This window comes from Juglans microcarpa x Juglans regia, chromosome 3S, assembly GCF_004785595.1.
Source record: "Juglans microcarpa x Juglans regia isolate MS1-56 chromosome 3S, Jm3101_v1.0, whole genome shotgun sequence".
Classification (NCBI taxonomy): domain Eukaryota; kingdom Viridiplantae; phylum Streptophyta; class Magnoliopsida; order Fagales; family Juglandaceae; genus Juglans; species Juglans microcarpa x Juglans regia.
In genome coordinates, this window is record NC_054599.1 from 25,177,387 (window position 1) to 25,198,232 (window position 20,846).

Consider the following 20,846-nt stretch of genomic DNA (forward strand, 5'->3'; position numbering starts at 1 on the left):
TACTACTTATTTATTATTATTTTTATTTAATTTTTTTATTTTAAGAAAGTAAATATTAATAAAATTATATATTTTTTTAATTATTTTAATGATTAAGAATGTTAACAAAATATTTAAAAAATAATAATAATAAAATAAATACATTATAAATAATAAATAAATAGTAAAAAAAATAAATACATTACAAATAATAAATAAGTAGTATACTACCTAACCCTAATATTAGGGTTCCTCTCTACTTTGGATCATGTGTAGAAGAGGGTGCGAGTAAAAGTTTATTATTAAAAATTAATTTTTTTATATAAATTTTGTGTTTATTTAATTTTTTTTAAATGTAACACTATCGCTAATATCATTTTTCTTAATACAATTAGAATTTCGGCAGGGGACTTTCTTGCGTCCTTATCGTGCATTCATTATCTCCTCCGCACAACAGCCAAGCACGTGTTACGTGTACGGTCCTAATTCAGAAAACTTAATTATTTATTTATTTTAAGAAAAAGTATTCTTACGAACGATTTTACCTACTAAATCATACACCAATATTAATACGTAAAATATTCATTTAATAAAATGATACGAATTAAAAATAAAAATAATTTTTGTGAGATATGAAACTTTCTTATTCTTTTAAAATTATTTTATTTTTATTTTTTTAATAAAAAAATTATATCAATATTAATACGTAGTTTCATACGTCAAATTGCTTGTATTTATAATCTCTCCCTCATGCGCTATTGTTACATAAATCTTTTAAGTATAATAACCTGACTTGGCTGCATTTGGTTCCTTCGTCATCAAGCTGAGTTCGGTTCAGATATTTTTTAATATCTAAATATTTAATTTTTAAATCATTAAATTTATTTTAATTTAAAATTTCTTTATGCATAAGATTCACAAATTTTTTTTAACTCAATATCTCTTTATACGTAAAATCTACAACCTTTTATAATTCTTATAAATACATTTAAATTCATCTTAATATTTAAATACATCTAAACTCATCTTAAATAAACTCTACAAAACTCACTCTATTATCTCAATTCAATACTATTTATAAAGAACTCAACTCAGCTTAACATCCAAATACAGCCTTAAACTCTTTGTAAAATGTTAAATTCCATCATAATAAAATGGTTTACGAGTTTTGATATTCATCATTCATACACATTATATACTATTTTTATTTTTATATTTTTTTAATTATATTTGATTTTATTTTTCTTAAACTAATTTAGTTATTCTATTTATCATCTATACATCATATATTTAGTAAAAAAAATTAAAAAATTTAAGTGTGATGTGTGGTATGAAGATAATAGAGTATAATTTTTCTATTAATAATGAGCCTAAGCGAAGTTTATATATTTGAGGTTTGTTGAAATTATTACCCATGTCTAAATACGTAATTAATTAAATATCAAATGCGCACTAATCAACCATATTGAATTGAATTGAGATTGAATAATCTACCTTGTTGAAGTGTACATAAAAAAAAAGAACATAAAATAAAAAAGTATATAATGAGATTGTCCTATCTATGCATGAAGAGAAAAAAAAAAAAAGTATTTCTTGGATTATAAAATAAAGACAATAATACTATCCTCGTTCATGCCATTTCAATATAAAATTAGAATATATCTTATAAAGTAAATAAAAAAGGGATTGACATGACATGAATAAGACATGTTTACAATCTGTCAAAGACAATAACACAACTTAAAAAAAAAAAAAAAAGAGAAAAGAAAAAAAAAAAAAGAGAGAGTTGTTTTTCCTTAGTAGTGTACAGTGGCGTTGATTTCTACTTCACTTGGTAGTTAAATCATAGTCGCATCTGTCCTTTTCAATCCCAATTTAAATCAGTCATAATAACCATGCAATCTCCCATCCTCCCTATTTGTTATAATCGGTACAAATTTTAAATATATAAATTTTAAAAAGAGAAACGATAAAACAACCACTATTTTACAAATTTTTTTAATAATTTGTATTAAAATAATTTTTTCAAAATATTTATTTTAATTTTTATTTTTACTTGATATATTTACATTTTTAAATATATTATTTTATTAATAAGTTGTAAATAAGTTGTGGTTGAGTTATCACTGCTCTTTTAAAAATACGAACTCTATCATACAAATTTATACTTTATGTTTAACTTAAAAAAATATTTAAGAATATGTAAAAATAATTTGAAATAATTATATTATCAAAATATTTAAAAAATTATGGTGTGGAGATTTTTATTATCAAACGTATCTTGTTTTTGGTTGTCGGATTTATTGACCGGCCTTGTTTTAACTTTTAACTGCTGCTTCGTGGCAGCAAATGTCGTGTACGCGCGCGTGTTCAATGCCCCTCCCTTTTCTTGATACCAGTGGTTGAACCTTACGGCTTATAGCCCAATTGTGGCCCAAAAACAAAGAAGTTGTACCAAACCTAACCTCTTTATGGCCTTGTACTAAGGTGTGGGCTACTTCAACTGGATCTCGTATGAATTATTATTTAAAGAAGTTTTGTTTTTTGTTTTTCACCTTGATATTTAATTTCAATGATGATCTACTATAAACCTACTTTAAATATTGTAAACTTTTCATCAAAAAATATATATATATATATATTAAAAAACACATCTCGTGTGTGGCTGGCCGTGGCCCTAGTGAGATGGTCGGACCTATCAATTCTCTAGAGTTTTATTTTGTTAAATATTATCATTAAGAATAATTTATTAAATGCTTATTTTTTTTAAATAAAAGAAGTAATATTATATACAATTTTATAATGTATAAATCTCATGCATTTCTTTAAAGAAAAATAAAAAATTACTATTAAAAAGAATTTATGATTGTCTATATTCTCTTTTAAAATATTATTATTATGAATAATTTAGTAAATGTGTATTTTTTAATAAAAGAAAAATACTATATACAAATAAATTAAAGTTTCGCACACTTTTTAAAAATAAAAATAAAAATAACCATTAAAAAGAATTGAGTATTGTCTGTATTCCAAATTTGACTACCTTTTTAAAAAAATAGAATATACAAAACTTTTACCCTTAAAACTTACCAATAATTTTGTATCAATAAAATTATAGAGATTGATGCTAAATTGAGTTGTGCGGTAAGTCCTATGGGGCAGGTAGCACCCCTACCCCGCCCTTTGCCCCACATGGGCAGGGGTAAGAATTTTTTCCCAAGCTCTGCCTAGGTCCGTTGATGGGGGTGTGGGGGTGGATCTCCAACCATTCGCCTCCCACCCCTCCAATCTCCACAGCAACTCAATGATTCATAACACATTGAACACAATTAAGCAATTCACAAAACCATATGCACAATCAAATCTTATACAATTCACAATCTCATCTTCCTTTAATCTTATTCTCCAATATCCATCCACAAATAATAAAAAAAATAAAAAATATAGAGCGATTCAAGAAGAGATTCAGGAGTGAGCCATTGAACCCTACTTGCAATCGCCTGGTGCTAAGGCTGAGACAATGATGACAATCTGCGACTGCAACGGCGACTCAATATGACAATGGTGATTGGTGAGACAAACGACAAATTAGAGGGAATCTATAATTGAGAAAGAGAGGAGAAGAGGAATCACGAGGAAGAAGAGAAATAGGGGCGGGGGGTCTTCGACTAGATATTAACCTATAATCAAAAAAATACATGGATATATATTTTTTAATATAATACGTATTATATATAATATATAATTAATATATATATTGCAAACGGCCAGAGCGGGGTGGGACCTCACCCCTTCCTCCGCTTGGAGCCCCAAATGTGGACGGAGTCCCCCACACCCCGTAGCGCCGAATGGGGTAATCCGCCCCGCCATACAAGGGCGGGGCGGTTGGGGGATGGGGCAGCAGGGGCAGCGGCCCCTGCCCACCCCTATAATGTGCGGAGCTTCGTTTTAATTTTTACATAATTTCATGAACCCACCATTAGTTAGACAGCCCGGTCGGGCCGTCTGAATAACGTGATTCGGTCGAGTACAGTTTGACTTCGACCCTCCACTCTCCAGTCCATAAAAGCACCAAACAGAGATTAACGGGCATGAATGAGTCACCTCAAGCATTTTCCCTCGCGCGCGCTCTCTCTCTCTCTCTCTCTCCCCCTCACTTCTCGAGGCCGAAACCCTAACCCGAACTGTAACTCCGAGAGGCTTTGGTGATTCGCGAAGCTCGTGTTGAATGCATAAAGAAAACAAGGGGACAAAGTGATGGACACGCAGTTCACTCACAATCTGTACGAACGGCGCTCCATTGTCAAGTCCAATACCCCTGCCGTTAAGTGGTTCAAGGAGTGGTATGCTTCTTCTTCTTCTTATTTTTGTTTTTGTTTTTGTTTTTTATTTTTAAAAGAACTTGTTTAGTTTTAGCTTTTATGTTAATCTTGGTTCTACTTAACTAAAAAAAGAAACTTGGTTATATTGTATCGGTTTATAGGGATTAATAACTGTTATTATTTTTGTTCCCGAAAAAAATTAGCGGAAACGAAAAAAAAATGAAAATTTTAGATTATTTGACCATGTGCGGTTTTTGGTTTTGATGCTAATGGAAAACTGGCATCGCTTGAGCGCGAATGGATATCATTATTTGTGATAGGCTGTGATTTTTGTTTTTTGGGCGGGGGGTTTAAATAACTAGAATGATCCGTCTCTTGGATCAATTATGTTGTTATCTGCTTTCATGAAAATTGAGGAAAATATAAATGGAGTTTTAATTTTCTGAGATGCTATTCAATGTATTCTATGCTTGGTCTCTGAGAATTGGTATAAAGGATGAACATTTCAGGTGTTATGAAGGAAGGAAACTAATTGGGAATTGACTTGAATTTAGCGGTTTTTATTTTTTGTTTCTTTTTTCTTGTCCCATGAATATGAAATATTAGTTCATCGGTTTTTGATGTCTAAGAGTTTCAATTAACTGTAGTTAAGTCATTCCATTGCATATTGTTTTCTTTTTACATATTTAACACTTCAAATCTTATTTATCTTTTTTTTTGATAATCAATAAGAATTTTATTACCATGAATGGGCATAGCTCAAGTACATAGGAAGCATACAAGAGGAAATACCTACATATAGCGTCTAAGAAGATAGAAAAATGTCGTGTTGGAGAGGGATTTGGGGACATCGTAATATTGCAGCTGTTTGGAAGATGGTGCCCCTATGTTTAATGTGTTGTACATGGATCGAAAGAAATGGTCGATGTTTTGAAAATAGGGAACGTTCTCTGGATGTTTTAGGGCCTTCTTCTATCACACATTGTTGCTTTGGGCTTCATCCATAGTATGGAATGGAGCGAGCTTTAATGACTTTTATGCTACTTTTCGTAGCGGGTAGTTTGTAATTAGGCTTTTTTATTATATACTTCCTGTGTATTTGGGCATTGTCTATTAACGTGGATCAATAGAACTTCTTACTTATAAAAAAAAAAAAAAAAAAGATAGAAAAAGCTAGAATAACTCCAACACATCATCATCATTCATTACATTAGCCTTAGCCCATAGACATAGAGTTTTAAAGAAAAATTCCCTAATTTTCAATCGTTCTTTGTCTTCAAAACATCTCCCATTCCTTTCTAGCCATAGACATCACATCAGCACGAAGGAATCATTTTCCAAAATTACCTTATGTATCTTTTGTTTTGGTTTCCAAATTATATGAGCTCTACTTAAGATATATATGTATATATAAGTTTTGTTTAGACCCAAACTTTGTGAGGTTTTGCAGCAGTGCTTTCAAATTTTTACATAAGGTTGAGGTATGTGAGAACCAAAGGGTTGATTTGAAGTTTCTTCTCTCTCAATATTTGGGATAACCAATGAGATACTTAAGAATAGATTAGTTTTTGAGATATTTGTGCTCTAGCTGATTGGTTTATGCTATTTACTCCTTGTGTGTCGTGTGCCAATAATATACTGGCTTTCTTACAGGGTTCCTCAGGATGTTGTAGTAACTGGTGGGAAGTGCTTTCTCTTGAAATGGGTAACAGGTTTGTCTTACTTGATTTTTACTTGTCTGACTCTTTTTTAAAGGTATTTTGCAATTATCTTCCAGTAGGAGGATTTTTCAAACACTTCTAGTCCATGTTCTTTGAAGGCGTCTGTTTGTTTTCTCTGTCTTAAAACTAAACCAGTTTACATTAGAAGAGTGAAAATCAGCCCCAATTTGGAATTTCACCTTCAACTTTTGGTGTTGGTGCTTTCTAAAGGGGATGATCTTTTGTAACGCCCCAATGAAAGGCCCAAACCACATGGTCTTATCCTTATCATATGGAGTATCACAATATACCTCCCTTAAGTTCCCGACGTTCTCGTCGGGCCTGTTCGTTGTAGGTAGTACGGCTCAAGTCCCACATTTCTGGTTGAGATAGGTTCTGATACCATTTGTAACGCCCCGATGAAAGGCCCAAACCACTGGCCTATACTTCAAAATGACTAGTCAATGATACAATTGGAGTCTCATTGGAACATTATAAAGTGCAAAAACTTCTCATTCCTAAGCAATATGAGATCTCATACACCACTTACCCTTATCCTTCTCATATGGGGTGTCACATTTTTTTTTTCACATTTTTGGTTGAGAATTTATTAGAAGGGGAAACAATGACAAAGTTATGATATCGGTCTATGAAATCAAATGAATCTGTTGCAATCTGAAGATAAAGTACAAGCATACATATTTTACACCAGATGTACCTGTATCCTATTATATAGATCAACACAACAACAAGCTTCCATGAATTCAGTTCACCTGAAATTTATTCACCCGATCTGAATTGGAAGTTGAAGATTGTGCCTACCTGTTTTTTATGTAGCACGCTGTCTAGAAGTTAGACTGTGCCTACCTGTTTTTGATGTAGCACGCTGTCTAGAAGTTCGGAAAGTGGAACTCCAGCCAATGCACCATGACAACATCCCATAATAATGCCTAAAGTTTCGGCATCAACTTACCTTTTAATTGTTTATGTTTTTCATGCTTGAATTGCTCCTTAATTTATTGTTTCCTTTCCCAACCAATGACTTTACCAATCGTCCACTTCCCCTTTTGTCCTTTTGTGACCTCCTTATATAATGGGTTATCATTGTAGTATTGGTCATCATGAAAAATTGAATAAGAAAGAAAGTGACTTTTCTTCCACTTGTGATAGTATCGGAAGACATAGTTCTTTCAAGTATTCTATTTTTTTTACTTCGTTCCGCTATGCCAATTTTGGCATTAGAGCTAGGCTTTACCTGCTTAATGGCGAGAGATAACTCTCAAGATGAAGACCGTGGCATGCAAGCCATTTGGGTAGCCGTTAACTCTCAAGATCAAAGGAACCAACAACGTTTTGAAGGGATTGAACACATGTTACAGGAAATTCAAGCAGCCATCACTAATGTTCATGTTGGTGGTGACAGGGACCAAGAAATGAAGGCACAAACCGTCCAAGGGGAGGTCGTGGCTTTATGCATCAGCAGAGGGACCAAGTGCATGACAATTCTTCTAGTGATGAGGAAGTGGAGGGCTTCATTCATGGAAACCAAGGTGGTAGAAGGGCCCCAAACAACAACAACAACTTTAGAATTAAAATTGACTTGACATGCTTCAATGGTCACTTTTATGTCGAGAGCTTTCTTGATTGGATGCTTGAAGTGGAGAATTTTTTCGACTATATGCAAATTCCTGAAGCGCAACAAGTAAAATTAGTTGCTTATAAACTGCGAGGTGGTGCATCAGCCTGGTGGGAGCATATGCAAAATAATAGGAGGAGACAAGGCAAGCAGCCAGTCCGTGCATGGCCAAAGATGAAACAATTGACGAGGGCCGGATTTCTTCCTCCAGATTATGAGCAAATTCTCTACCAACAATATCAAAACTGCAAGCAAGGAATGAAGATTGTCAATGAGTATACGGAAGAGTTCTATCGACTAAATGCTCGAAATAATCTCTCGGAAACTGAGGGGAAACAAATTGCAAGGTACATGGGAGGTTTACGAATAGCCATCCAAGACAAAGTGTCCTTGCATACCGTCTAGACTTTGTCGGAAGCAGTCAACCTAGTCGTGAAGATTGAGATGCAGTTGGCTAGACCATCACTGAGGACATTGAATCAAGCACTAGAAACAAAAGTTGTCACCCAACATCAACAACCGAGTGATTCCTGTCCACCTTCATACAACATGATACAAAAAGGGGAAAGCAGTAATCAAAATACAAAGACTCCAATGCACATGGAAGGAGGAAGCAACACCCCGTATACTAGGCCCATGGTAGGGAAGTGCTTTCGGTGCAACCAGCCGGGGCATCGATCCAATGAGTGCCCCACATGCCGATCAGTCCATGTGATAGAAGAAGGTGAAGAGAATCCGAGAAAAGGAGAAAGCAGTGAAGATGATGTAGTAGAAGAACTCGAAGATGGAGATGAAGGAGAGCCAATCAACTGTTCATCCAACGAGTGTTGCTTGCACCCATGCTGGAGGATAGAAGCCAATGACACTCTATTTTCAAGACACGCTGCACTATCAACAATAAGGTATGCAATGTAATAATCAACAGTGGAAGTTGTGAGAACATAGTATCAAAGGCTCTTGTGAATGCATTGGAGTTAAAGACGGACAAGCACCCACGTCCATATAAGACTAGCTGGATCCAAAAGGGAGTCGAGGCAAGGATAAGTAACGTTTGTCGTGTTCCCTTTTCCATCGAAAAATACTACAAAGATGAAGCTATGTGCGATGTGGTGGAAATGGACGCTTGCCACATCTTACTCGGGAGACCTTGGCAATTCGATGTAGACGCCACTTACAGGGGGCGCGACAACACTATTTCATTTTGGTGGAGAGACCGAAAAATAGTGTAATGCCCATAGGGGATAAGGGTCCCAACTCCTTACAAGCTGAAGAGAAGAGTGCCTTGTTTACCATAAGAGAAGAAGTTGTTGACTCCAACGTCATACCCCCACAAGTGCAATATCTCTTGACTGAATTTGAAGGCCTCGTACCACAAGAGTTACTTGAGGGATTACCACCCATGCGTGATGTCCAACATCACATTGACTTAGTTCTTGGAGCCAGCTTGCCGAATCTGTCACATTATCGAATGAGTCCTAGTGAGCACCATATCTTACAAGAACAAGAAGAGGACCTCCTTCGTAAGGGACTAATTAGGGAAAGCATGAGCCTGTGCGTGGTATCAGCACTAATCACGCTAAAGAAAGATGGGAGTTGGCGGATGTGCGTGGACAACCGCACCATCAACAAAATAACGGTAAAATACCGGTTCCCCATTCTGTGACTACTGATATGTTGGATATGTTTGCGGGGTCAAACATTTTTTCAACACTTTTATGCTCATCATGCACCAAGTTCTCAAGCCCTTCATTGGAAAATTTGTTGTGGTCTATTTTGACGGCATTCTTATTTACAGCCACAATGAAGTTGATCACTTGAGTCATCTAAGGGAGGTTCTATCAGAGCTGTTCCATCACAAGTTATATATTAACTTGAAGAAATGCACTTTCTTAAGCAGCAGATTACTATTTCTTGGATTTGTGGTAAGTGCCGAAGGGATACATGTGGATGACGAGAAAGTGTGTGCTATCCGTGATTGGCCAACGCCCACCACCGTCAGCCAAGTTCACTGCTTCCATGGACTGGCCACTTTCTATTGCAGGTTCATTAGGAATTTTAGCTCCATGGCAGCACCCATCACAGAGTGTATGAAGAAAGGACGATTCATGTGGGGTAAGGAGCAAGAGGTTAGTTTTAATACTATCAAAGAGAAGATTTCCACGACACCAGTACTTCCCTTCCCAGCTTTGATAAGCTTTTTGAAGTTGAATGTGACGCCTCCATAATTGGTATCGGCGCTGTCTTGTTCCAAGAAGGGCAACCCATGGAATTCTTTAGAGAAAAACTAAATGAGGCCAGGCGAAAGTGGACTACATATGTGTAACAACCCGACCCAAAAATTAGGATATAAGATAAATTTTATGTATTTTTTCTTATAGTTATAAATATTATTATTATTATATAATATTTTAGAGTTTTGTTTGAATTTTAAATATCATTTCTTTCTATCCCAACCCGTTAGCAACAACCTCACACTCATCCTTATCCCTTAAATTGATAAATTCGAATCCTATTAGGAGACGAACTCGTATGAGAAAACCCTACCATAGTTTTTCCTCTATAAAAGCTCACGAAGCCTCTTATTAAATACACCACAAACCAGATCCACGCACCCAGCCACTACACAGCACCCTCACCGACAGTTCCTCCACGTCGAGACCCCACAGAAAACTGCCATGCATCACGCTGCCATGCACATGCCCCTCATGCACGAAAGCAGCCCTGTTTTGCACCCATTGAACAGAGCATCGTCAGCAACAACCATGAAAGGCCACGACTGGACGACGGAGCCACCGCAGCGACTCCACTACGCAGACCATGCATGACCGCGAGAACCACCAGGGCACGCCGCCGCCAGCCACCACAGAAGACATCGGCAGTGGCTCTTTGGCCGTATACTTCTACTGCCGTCACCAACCACTTCAAGGGACATCGGAGCACCACCCACGGTGACAGAAACTGCCGGCCGTCCTAGTCCCGTCGCACCCACTCCCTTCCGGGTAGCCTACCGCCGTCCGCCACCCTCACCTCACTCTTTTCCTCTCGGTAAACATCACTCTCTCTCTCTCTCTCTCTCTCGGTTGCACTGCCGCAGTTCACTTCCTTCGGCGTCGCACCACCTCAGACGAGCCCCCATTCGCGCTGCCGTGACCCCCGCCAGCAACCCAGAACCGCCACACGTCAGCCTCTCTCTCGGTGAGTCCTCTGCCTCGCACGCGTCTCCCGTTGCCTCTGTTTCTCTACATAACGTATTAGTTGCTTTTTAGGTTTATTTCACTCAGTGCAAGTGTTTAAAGTAGATTACTTTTATACCCTTTGTAACCCCTTCCCATAGTATCTTCAGTGTTTTTAAGTACGATTACATTTATAACTTATTGTTTAAGTGTATGTTAATTTATGAATATTAATATGTCATTGTATTGAAGTTGAGTTTATTTTATTAAATAAATATATTAGTCATGAGCTCATTTTACAAGAAAGTGTTTAAAGAATTGGAAATATATTTTTAAAGTATACTTTTAAGTCTAATATTTTAGTTAATATTTCCTTTATCAATTTAGTAAGATTTTAATAAAATTATTATGTTAAGAAGTAAAACTTAGTTAAGAATTTAAGTTTTATGAATTATTTTAAAATAGCTCGAGTATTCCACTATATTATAGATTAGTATTTTAGTAATTTAAATATTATGATTTATTGATTAAAGGGTTAAACAAAAGATTTGTTTGACTACCTATTAGATTGTGAATTTGATTTAGTAGGATATTAGTACATATTGTTTTCAAACAGATTTAGTGATAGTTATTATTGCATATAGGTGTCGAGTTACGAAGTGATATTCAGGAAGAAGCACAACGAGGTAAGTAATTTGATCATAAATTAGGATCATCACAATTAGCTTATATGTATGTATTATTCAAGCCAGTTCATTGACAACCATTATTTATAAACCGCTCATATCATATGCAAACATGTCATCCAGCATAGCATATGATCATGTCATTCCGCATCATGTTTCAGATTTAGAAATTATAATTATGTATGTATTATGTCATGCATCTCATGTGTATAAGACACGTAAGCCATCTTAATTTCAAGTGCAAGATAAGATCAGATCAGTTAATAAGATGGTCATTCAGATGCATGGTACCAATGCAGTTCAGTTCAGTTCAGGGTGGTGTGCAAGCCATGAACTTAGTCGTGGTCCACCATAGTATGCTAGAATACTATCAGCGGTTCCCCTTGCTACAGCGGGATGTGGGGCCGGTGCACAACTTTGCACACAGAGTTAAGTGTGTTGGCCAGTCAGATAAATCAGTTAAATCAGATAAATCAGTTAGATCAGTCAGTTAAAACAGTCATACATGGCATAAGCATAAGTATGAACAATCATGAATTTTAAGCTCAGCATGAAAGTTTTTATGAAAATCTTATGTTTATTACGTTTACGTTGTGATGGATTTCTTGCTGAGTCTTCGACTCATTTTAGTTTGTTTTCATGTTTTTTTAACCACCCAGGTGGAGATGATGATTACGAGCAGGCAGGCCAGGAGTAGAATGAGCATTTATTTTAAGTTCAGACTTTCTAAAATAAAACATGTTTTTTTTACATGAATTTATTCAGTTTATTTCATTAATGTTTTGGAAGACAGTTTTATTAGACGTTTTTTCCGCTTAATAAATTTCAGTTTTTTTCAATCATGAAATTATGGGATCTATTGCCGGATTTATTTTATGAAAAACACGTGACACACTTAGCCTACGGGAAGGGGGTGTTACAATATGAGTTGAAATTTTATGCGGTTATGTAGTCTCTGAAAGTGAAACACTGGGAGCACTACTTGATTCAGCGTGAGTTTATCCTCTACAGTGACCATCACGCCTTGAAATTCATCAACACCCAGAATAGCTTGAACCATCTGCATGCCAGATGGATTGGCTTTATGCAAAAATTTACTATGGTACTTAAACACAAATCTGGGCAACAAAACAAGGTTGCCGACGCTCTCAGCTGTCGTGCATCCATGCTTGTGACAATAAAGGCCGAGATCACTGTCTTTGAACAACTTAGGGACTTGTATGCCAATGATGAGGACTTTGCTGAGGTCTGGAATAAATGTACAATGGGGCAGCCAAGTTCAGACTTTCATATATAGGAGGGATACCTTTTCCGTGGAAATCAACTCTGTATTCCTCGGACTTCTCTGCATGAATACATCCTATGTGAGCTACACGGGGGAGGATTGGGAGGCCATGTGGGTCGAGACAAAACAATTTCGCTGGTGACTGAGCGGTATTTCTGGCCACAGTTGAAATGAGATGTAGGGAGGTTCGTGCAAAGGTGCCCTGTTTGTCAAGTGAAGAAGGGCCAATCACAAAACACGGGATTATATATGCCACTACCAGTACCCCAAAACGTTTGGGAGGATTTAAGCATGGACTTCGTGCTTGGGTTACCACGTACTCAACGAGGTGTTGATTCTATTTTTGTAGTTGTGGATAGATTTTCCAAGATGGCGCACTTTATTCCTTGTCAAAAGACTTCAGATGCGTCTAGTGTGGCTCACTTGTTCTTTAAAGAAATTGTCCGCCTACACGGCATTCCCAGAACAATTACCTCTGACCGTGATACCAAGTTTCTTAGTCATTTTTGGATCACCTTGTGGAAGAAGTTTGGAACCTCTCTCAAGTGTAAAAGCACTTGTCACCCACAAATTGACGGCCAAACCGAAGTGACCAACAGGACGCTTGGCAACATGCTGCGTTGTAATTTGTATTTTCGAAGATAAGCCGAAGCAGTGGGACGTGAACCTTCCACTAGTTGAATTTTCCTTCAACAACATGAGTAATTGTTCGACTGGAAAGAGCCCCTTCGAAATAGTGTATACTACACCTCCAAAACTAAAATTCCGGGATTGAGCACAACAACTAAAAATATGGCCAAGAGAATTCAAGGAGTGCAGGCAGAGGTGCGAAGCAACCTGGAGCAATCCAACGAGAGATATAAGCATGTTGCAGACAAGCACATGCGAGCCAAAATATTCCAAGAAGGGGATTTAGTGATGGTTCATTTACGAAAGAATTGCTTTCCCACGGGCACTTACAGTAAACTACAAAATAAAAAGTATGGCCCTTTCCGCATTGTGAAGAAAATTAATGATAACGCCTACGTGGTTGAGCTCCTGGAAGACATGTCCATCTCCCCCACTTTCAATATAGCCGACTTGTTTGAATATCACCCTCCCGATGAACCGCTCTACGCAGACCAAACTCTGAGGCGAGTTTCTTTCTAAGTGGAGGGGAATTGATGCAGCACGCTGTCTAGAAGTTCGGAAAGTTGAACTCCAGTCAATGCACCATGACAACATCCCGTAATAATGCCTGACGTTTCGGCGTCAACTTACCTTTTAATTGTTTATGTTTTTCATGCTTGAATTACTCCTTAATTTATTGTTTCCTTTCCCAACCAATGACTTTACCAATCGTCCACTTCCCCTTTTGTCCTTTTGTGACCTCCTTATATAATGGGTCATCATTGTAGTAGTGGTCATCATGAAAAATTGAATAAGAAAGAAAGTGACTTTTCTTTTCTGCCATTTGTGATAGTATCGGAAGACACAGTTCTTTCGAGTACTCTATTTTTTTTACGTCGTTCTGCTATGCCAGTTTTTGATGTAAGATTTAAGAATATGAGTAAAATTTGATGTAGAGATGAGGAAACTTCAGTTGGAATAAAGGATTTAGTCCAAGTAAGGGTGTTGGGCATGATCTCAGCTTGTTAGAAGTCTTAATGCTTCACAATTCTAAAGTGATAGATGAAGTATATTTTCTTTCTCTGCTTCTTTTTTTATTTGATAAGGATATTTTCAAATACGAGTCTTTCACCATTAGGACACTTTCTGTTTACCTCAATAATGCCTTTGTTCATTTTCTTTGACCATCATAAAAAATTTATTAACAAGATTTATGTTTGAGTTTAATGTTTCTCTTTTTGATGCATTGCTTAGAGGAAACATTGAAGGCCTTGAAAGAGAAGGCAAAAGAACCAGAGGCACTGGAGCCAGAACCAGAACCAACAACTGAAGTACTTTTCCTTTGCAGCTATGAAGGTTGTGGCAAGACCTTCATTGATGCTGGTGCTTTGAGGAAGCATTCTCATATACATGGAGAGAGACAATATGTTTGTCACTATGAAGGGTGTGGAAAGGTATAATGCCCAACGGTTTTCCTATGTTCTGTTTTTTGTTTTTTTTTTTTAATTTCTTTATTTTTCTTGATATCAGTTTCGTACTAATTCAACAAAAATATGGGAAGTGTACATCAGTTCACTGTTTTAAATCTCAACGATATGAGTACTAAAGTTAGATTCTGTGTACACTATGATAAGTTGTGTGATATCTGACCATGCTGGTTTATGAGGTAAAAGAGAAAAAAATATAGGTAGATATTTTGGGAATTTCGAGGGTTGTTGCAACTTCAGCTTTTGTGATTTCCATTTAGGTCGTGTTTGATGAATAGGAAACCTTTGCAAAGTTTAACTCAATTGGGTTTCAGCTTGGGCCAGAGCAGTGCTTTTTTAAAGGTGCTTGAACCCAATATGCCCATTTATTTCTTGTGATGCAATTCTGTGTACTCCCACCATTTTGAAAAAGCAGATAGACACTGCCTAAGAGGTAAGTTCTACAAAGAAAAGTTTAAGCTCACGGGAAAGAGAGAGGCACCAATAATGCAATGAGAATTGGGTAATATTTTGAGGTGTAAAAATATGGGAATTTCATGAGATTTTGCTTTCTGGTTTAGCCCTGTAGTCAGAAATTGCCAAACCACATGTAGATATGGTTGGGTTGCCCAGCAGTGATTGAGTTGACATTGCATTTGTCACACACACACACACACACACACATTTTGCTTAGAACAACTTGTGTTCCAGTCTCATATTGTCTGACTATTCACCCTCATGCATGACGTTTAATATATATATATATATATATATTCTTTAAATTTCATTTTGTCTTTTACCATCACATCATGATTATTTGACAGTCTCAAATGTGTATGTGTCACAGAAATTTTTGGATAGTTCGAAATTGAAAAGACACTTTCTCATTCATACTGGAGAAAGAGATTTCATATGTCCTCATGAAGGCTGTGGTAAGGTGATTAACCTGTCTACTGAAATTCTTCTTGTATTATTTCTAGCCTTTTTTTTTTGTTTGGCTTCAAAGTGAAATCTGAACATTATATCATAATAAAGGAGTTGTTGACTTTAAGAGTATGTTGGAGTTAGGAAGGTTGTTTCTTTCTCCACTCCTTTGTGTGTATGCGATATGCATGTCTGAGATGAACGAATTTGGAGTACTTTCAATGAAAATTGCAGTTCTGGGCCTTTTGGCACCTGAATACTCTTTCTGGTTCAAGTCAAGTGCGAAAACTGGGATGAAATATGATCCTTTTTGTTGAACAAGAACTAATCAGTGGTGAAAGAATTAACAGTGCCCTAGTCTACCAAGCAAATTCGTGTTTTTTTTTAGCCTGACATCAATGGAACATCATGACTTTGTTATGAAATGCTCTACCCTTTTGAATTGTGACCAGCTCATACTTTTTTTTCTTTGTAGAAGTAATCGAGAATTTTATTGATAAAAATGAAAGGCAAAGTCCAAGTACGCAGGACATATATAAAAGAGATGACCAGCTCATACTATATTCATATCTTTGTTTCTGCTTCAGAAAGCTTTCCTTATGCATTTGTTTGTCTGCAATCATGTGTGTGTGTGAGTGTTGTGTCCCGATGCATATGTGCACATGACATTTGTTTGTTCTAAAAGTTTTCTAGTTTGAACTGCAGGCATTTTCTCTGGATTTCAACCTAAGGTCACACATGAAAACACATTCACAGGAAAACTATCATATATGCCCATACCCTGATTGTGGAAAGAGATATGCTCATGAGTACAAGCTGAAGAACCACATTGCATCTCATCACGAAAAGGTTGGTTACACACTTACTCTCTCTCACCACTGCTGTTTTTGACAAATCCTTTGCTCCATTTTGCTATGCAATTGCTTTATCTGATCTCCATATCAAGTAGTTTTTTTAGGGAATCTAAATTATTTATTGTCAAATAAAAGCCTATGTTTCTTTTCTAAGTCATATATTTACTATTGACATGAATACTTACTCAACTTTGGATCCTCTTTCACTCGTGCATTTATCAGTCTCCATTGCACCATTCTTAAGTGATAGCCTCTTGCCTTAGAACTCGTTGAGCTGGTACAGAACTCGAGTGACCTGACACAAATTGTCACTTCTAGGTTTGATAGCTTTGAAAGGGGCTACTTTGTGGAAGATTTTTGGCTTGGGTTATGTGGTGCATATAGAGGGAAATAAATGATCAGACTTTTGAGAATTGTGAGAATACATATGGTGGCAAGAAAAACCCTTTTCTTCTGGATGTCTGCCATATCATGTTTTTCCCTTTCTTGTTATCAGGATCTTCTATTGCTTCTCTTTTTTCTGATTAGGGGTATATCCTGTATACTCCCCATATACCTGGATAACATATTTCTTGATTATAAATAAAGCCTAACTTACTAATTATAAAAAATAAATAAAGCTCAACTTATTGTCTTGTGTATATGAAAATAAATAAATTGTGTGGCAAAGTTCTTATTTTTCTTTGCAAATACCATTTTCCCACATGCTTTCTTGCATAAGGGCCATCCTTTGAATTTAACATGAACGCTGAAATTTTACAGGCGACATGATTTATAAAAAGGCATTTTCCCATGTTATTTCTTTACTGTAAGAACTGGTACTTGATTACTAATCTCACCGTTTATTTGCAGGGTGTGACCATGGATGTGGTAAAATACAACCCCCCTCAGATAAGCAGAACAAACCTCCCAAACCTTCTTCTGGGGCTTATGGCTCTGCATCATCTGACCGCCCTTATGCTTGTCCTTATGAAGGGTGTGAGAAGGCCTACATCCATGAATACAAGCTTAAACTCCATTTGAGGAAAGAGCACCCTGGCCACATGTCTGATGAGTATGCAGAGAATGCCCTAGCTAATGCTGATAATGAGATGGATGAAGCCAGTGACCAAGATGCCTACGGTGGAAAGCATGTAAATGGCAAAAGTCAGAAACAAAGCAGGCCCAAACCAAACTTGAGGTTGCCGCCTCCAAAAGCCACACAGCGAAAAGGCTTGACTCCATCTGCAATACCTGTGAATGTAATGAAAAAGAGATGGCCTGTCAAAGAAGAAGGTTACGTGGAAGAAGATAGTGAAGAAACAGAGGAGGACCGTGAAAATGTCGAGGACGGTTGGAGATATGCAGAAAACGAAGATGACGATGAAGAAACAGATTTTGAAGATTAGATCTTAATCATGGCACTCTGAATGTAACTTAAAATTTTCACCTTTTCTTAAGCTTTGTTTATTTATTTTTAACTGGCCACGGGTTCTAGACCGCTTAGCAGTTATCAAAGTGTACTCGGATTCTCGTGGCATCTTTTTGCAAGCCGTTAGGCTTAATTTGGGTTCAGTTCCCTGAGGTATAGGCATTAAAAAAAAAAAAAAAAAAAGGTTTTTGCATCTTTTGCTTACTTTTCTAAATCATTAGAGGTTGTTGGGAGTCGGACTCTAATAAATCTGTTTCCAGAGAGGAGTGAAAGAATGGTTTAACAATCAAGCCATTGGGGAAAGCTCATTCAAGTCGAGACAACGATCAGGAACTGTTGAAGCTTTACCCAGTACTTGCTGGCCATTACAAAACTTGACGACTTGAGCACCCTTGAAAATAATTGTCGGGAGAGGTTTACTCGTGAAGACACGTTTATTTGTCTTCCTTTTATTTACATTTTTCCGCATTTTGGACGTTCATCATATAACTGTTTGGTAAATAAATAAATAAAATACTAAATAATCTTAATTATTTGATGACACATTATGAATGATGAAAGAATGACAATTAAAATTAATAATAAATAATATTTTTTAATTTCTAATGCTATCTACTTTTGAGGTACTTAACATTATTAATGAATTCCCGGTATTGCCTTTTTTTTTTTTTTATCTAAAAATAAAATACAATGAATGATATTGGCTATAGAGTATAGAGACAAATGCACGGCACAATGTTCATATATAAATTTAGGAGAGAATTTGCAGTGGTTTTGAGACGAGTATACTGTCTCGTTTGTTTTTACATATGAGATAAGTTGAGATTAAAGTTAAAAGTTGAATAAAATATTATTAAAATATATTTTTTAATATTATTTTTATTTTGAGATTTGAAAAAATTGAATTACTTATTTTATTTTGTGTGAAAATTTAGAAAGTTGTAATGATTAGATGAGATGAATTGAGAGTAGTTGCGAAAACAAATGAGACCTAAATTTGATATTTTGGATTTAAAATTTCACATTCATACTGTTGAGTTATCAAACGAGAAGTTTTTCCTTAAATTATCCTTTATTAATCGAGATTTTGTCCCAAACACTTGCCCAAAAAAAAAAAACATTTATATATACTATTGAACTTATTTTTAAAGGGTGAGACCCGAGACGCTTCGATTCAATTGGGCGGGATCCGGACCCGAAGGATTTTGGTCTGAGAAAAACAAAACGGGAACAATAAAATGGCAAAAAAGTGCGATTTGGGCTGGAACTGGAAGGGCTTCTGAATCTCACTGAAACCCTACAGAGAGGGCTTTGATCGATGGCTCTTCGCCGTGCTTCATCCAGCTTCTTCAACAAGCTCGACCTCCGTCTCAATCTTGTCCATCCTACAATCCGCCGCTCTCTCTACAACAACGTTGCTCGTCGCAGTCTCTCCTCCGGTACTTTTCTTTTTCATAGCTTTCGCATTTTTCTTTCTTTGACCACCCACTAATTGGTTCCGAGGATACCATTGACGGATTTTTTTAAAAAAAGTTGTTTGGTTGCTGAGAAAACGCTGTGGAAGTATAGAAACCGAAAGCTTTGGTCTTTCTCGCAAAAATGATTTAAGTTTTGATTAGGCAGCTTCTTCTAAAAAGAACGAAGTTTGATTTTGTTCTTTTTCGGGAATATGAGAGAAACTACTTTACGGGGCAAATTGCTGTATTAATCTCGCTTTGGAGGTTGAAATCCGAATTGCTGCTTCATCCTGATATGATTGAAAAAGAGAGATGTGTTTCAATTTTCTTCTTGTTTTGGTCCTTGGGAAATAAAATGCTCTGCTTAAGTGGGCCAAACTGTTGTCTCGGTTTTAGTTTTTGGTCGAAAGCGAGTTGCTTTTCCGTCGTCCATGCAATGAGGTATTTTCCTTTGGACATTTTCAAGAGAGAGAATTCAAGTCAATCATGCGAACTAGTGCATCAGGCTCAATTATATTTGAGTTCATTGCTCTATCATCTGGTCAGAAACTGATAAAAATACAAAATTTTGTACCAAGTCTTATGGTTCGTTATTTCACTTTTCATAGATGTGCTGGCACTCCTCCTTTGCGTGATAGCATGATGAACCAGATGTTCCATCTAGACATAAATTCACAAATTGGGAGTTGCATGCCACTTGCTGCCATGCGTATTGGAACAATGATCCATAATATTGAGATGAACCCGGGTCAAGGTGGCAAGCTAGTTCGAGCTGCAGGTACTTCTGCAAAGATCTTGAAAGAGCCAACGTCCAAGTATTGTTTAGTGAGACTACCTTCAGGTGCTGAGAAGTTGATCAATTCTCGGTGTCGGGCCACAATCGGTCAGGTGTCAAACCCAGGTCATGGGGCTCGGAAGCTCAGGAAAGCTGGGCAGAGCCGATGGCTGGGTATAAGACCAAAAGTTCGAGGAGTGGCTATGAATCCAGTAGATCATCCACACGGTGGAGGTGAGGGTAAGAGCAAGAGTAGTGGAAGTCATGGGAAGTGTTCTCGTACTCCTTGGGGGAAGCCTTGCAAGTCTGGGTACAAAACTGGACCCCTGAAGCGCAGAAAGTAGCATCTATTAATTTCTTTTCTTTTGTTGCTCTAGTTTTGTTTCGTTTTGCCTTTGGGATTTTTTAAATTGCGTTTGAAGCAGGGTTTTTTAAGTTGTTTTTTTATTTTTTCAATTTTGTTTCTGTTAGATAAATGCTACTGTGCTGCCATAGAAGTTTGAAATCATGTCTGTTGTTTAAGGATGCAGACCAGTTTTAAGTTCTCTCTCGCACTTTCTCGATTTGTA

The 20,846-nt window shown here is 36.6% G+C and overlaps 2 protein-coding genes across 2 annotated transcripts; both read left to right on the forward strand.

Annotated features, from left to right (window-relative positions):
- Positions 1–3,969: 3,969 nt before the first annotated feature.
- Positions 3,970–18,238, forward strand: LOC121258404 (zinc finger transcription factor YY1-like). The gene is made up of 6 exons (XM_041159921.1): positions 3,970–4,322; positions 5,955–6,013; positions 14,645–14,844; positions 15,704–15,793; positions 16,486–16,633; positions 17,487–18,238. Exons 1-6 carry the CDS (start codon positions 4,237–4,239, stop codon positions 18,020–18,022), a joined length of 1,119 nt encoding a protein of 372 aa, XP_041015855.1. The 5' UTR covers positions 3,970–4,236; the 3' UTR covers positions 18,023–18,238.
- Positions 18,239–19,243: 1,005 nt separating this feature from the next.
- On the forward strand, positions 19,244–20,799 carry LOC121258396 (60S ribosomal protein L2, mitochondrial). Its single transcript, XM_041159908.1, has 2 exons — positions 19,244–19,484; positions 20,111–20,799. Exon 2 carries the CDS (start codon positions 20,142–20,144, stop codon positions 20,619–20,621), a length of 480 nt encoding a protein of 159 aa, XP_041015842.1. The 5' UTR covers positions 19,244–19,484; positions 20,111–20,141; the 3' UTR covers positions 20,622–20,799.
- The last annotated feature ends 47 nt before the right edge of the window (positions 20,800–20,846 follow it).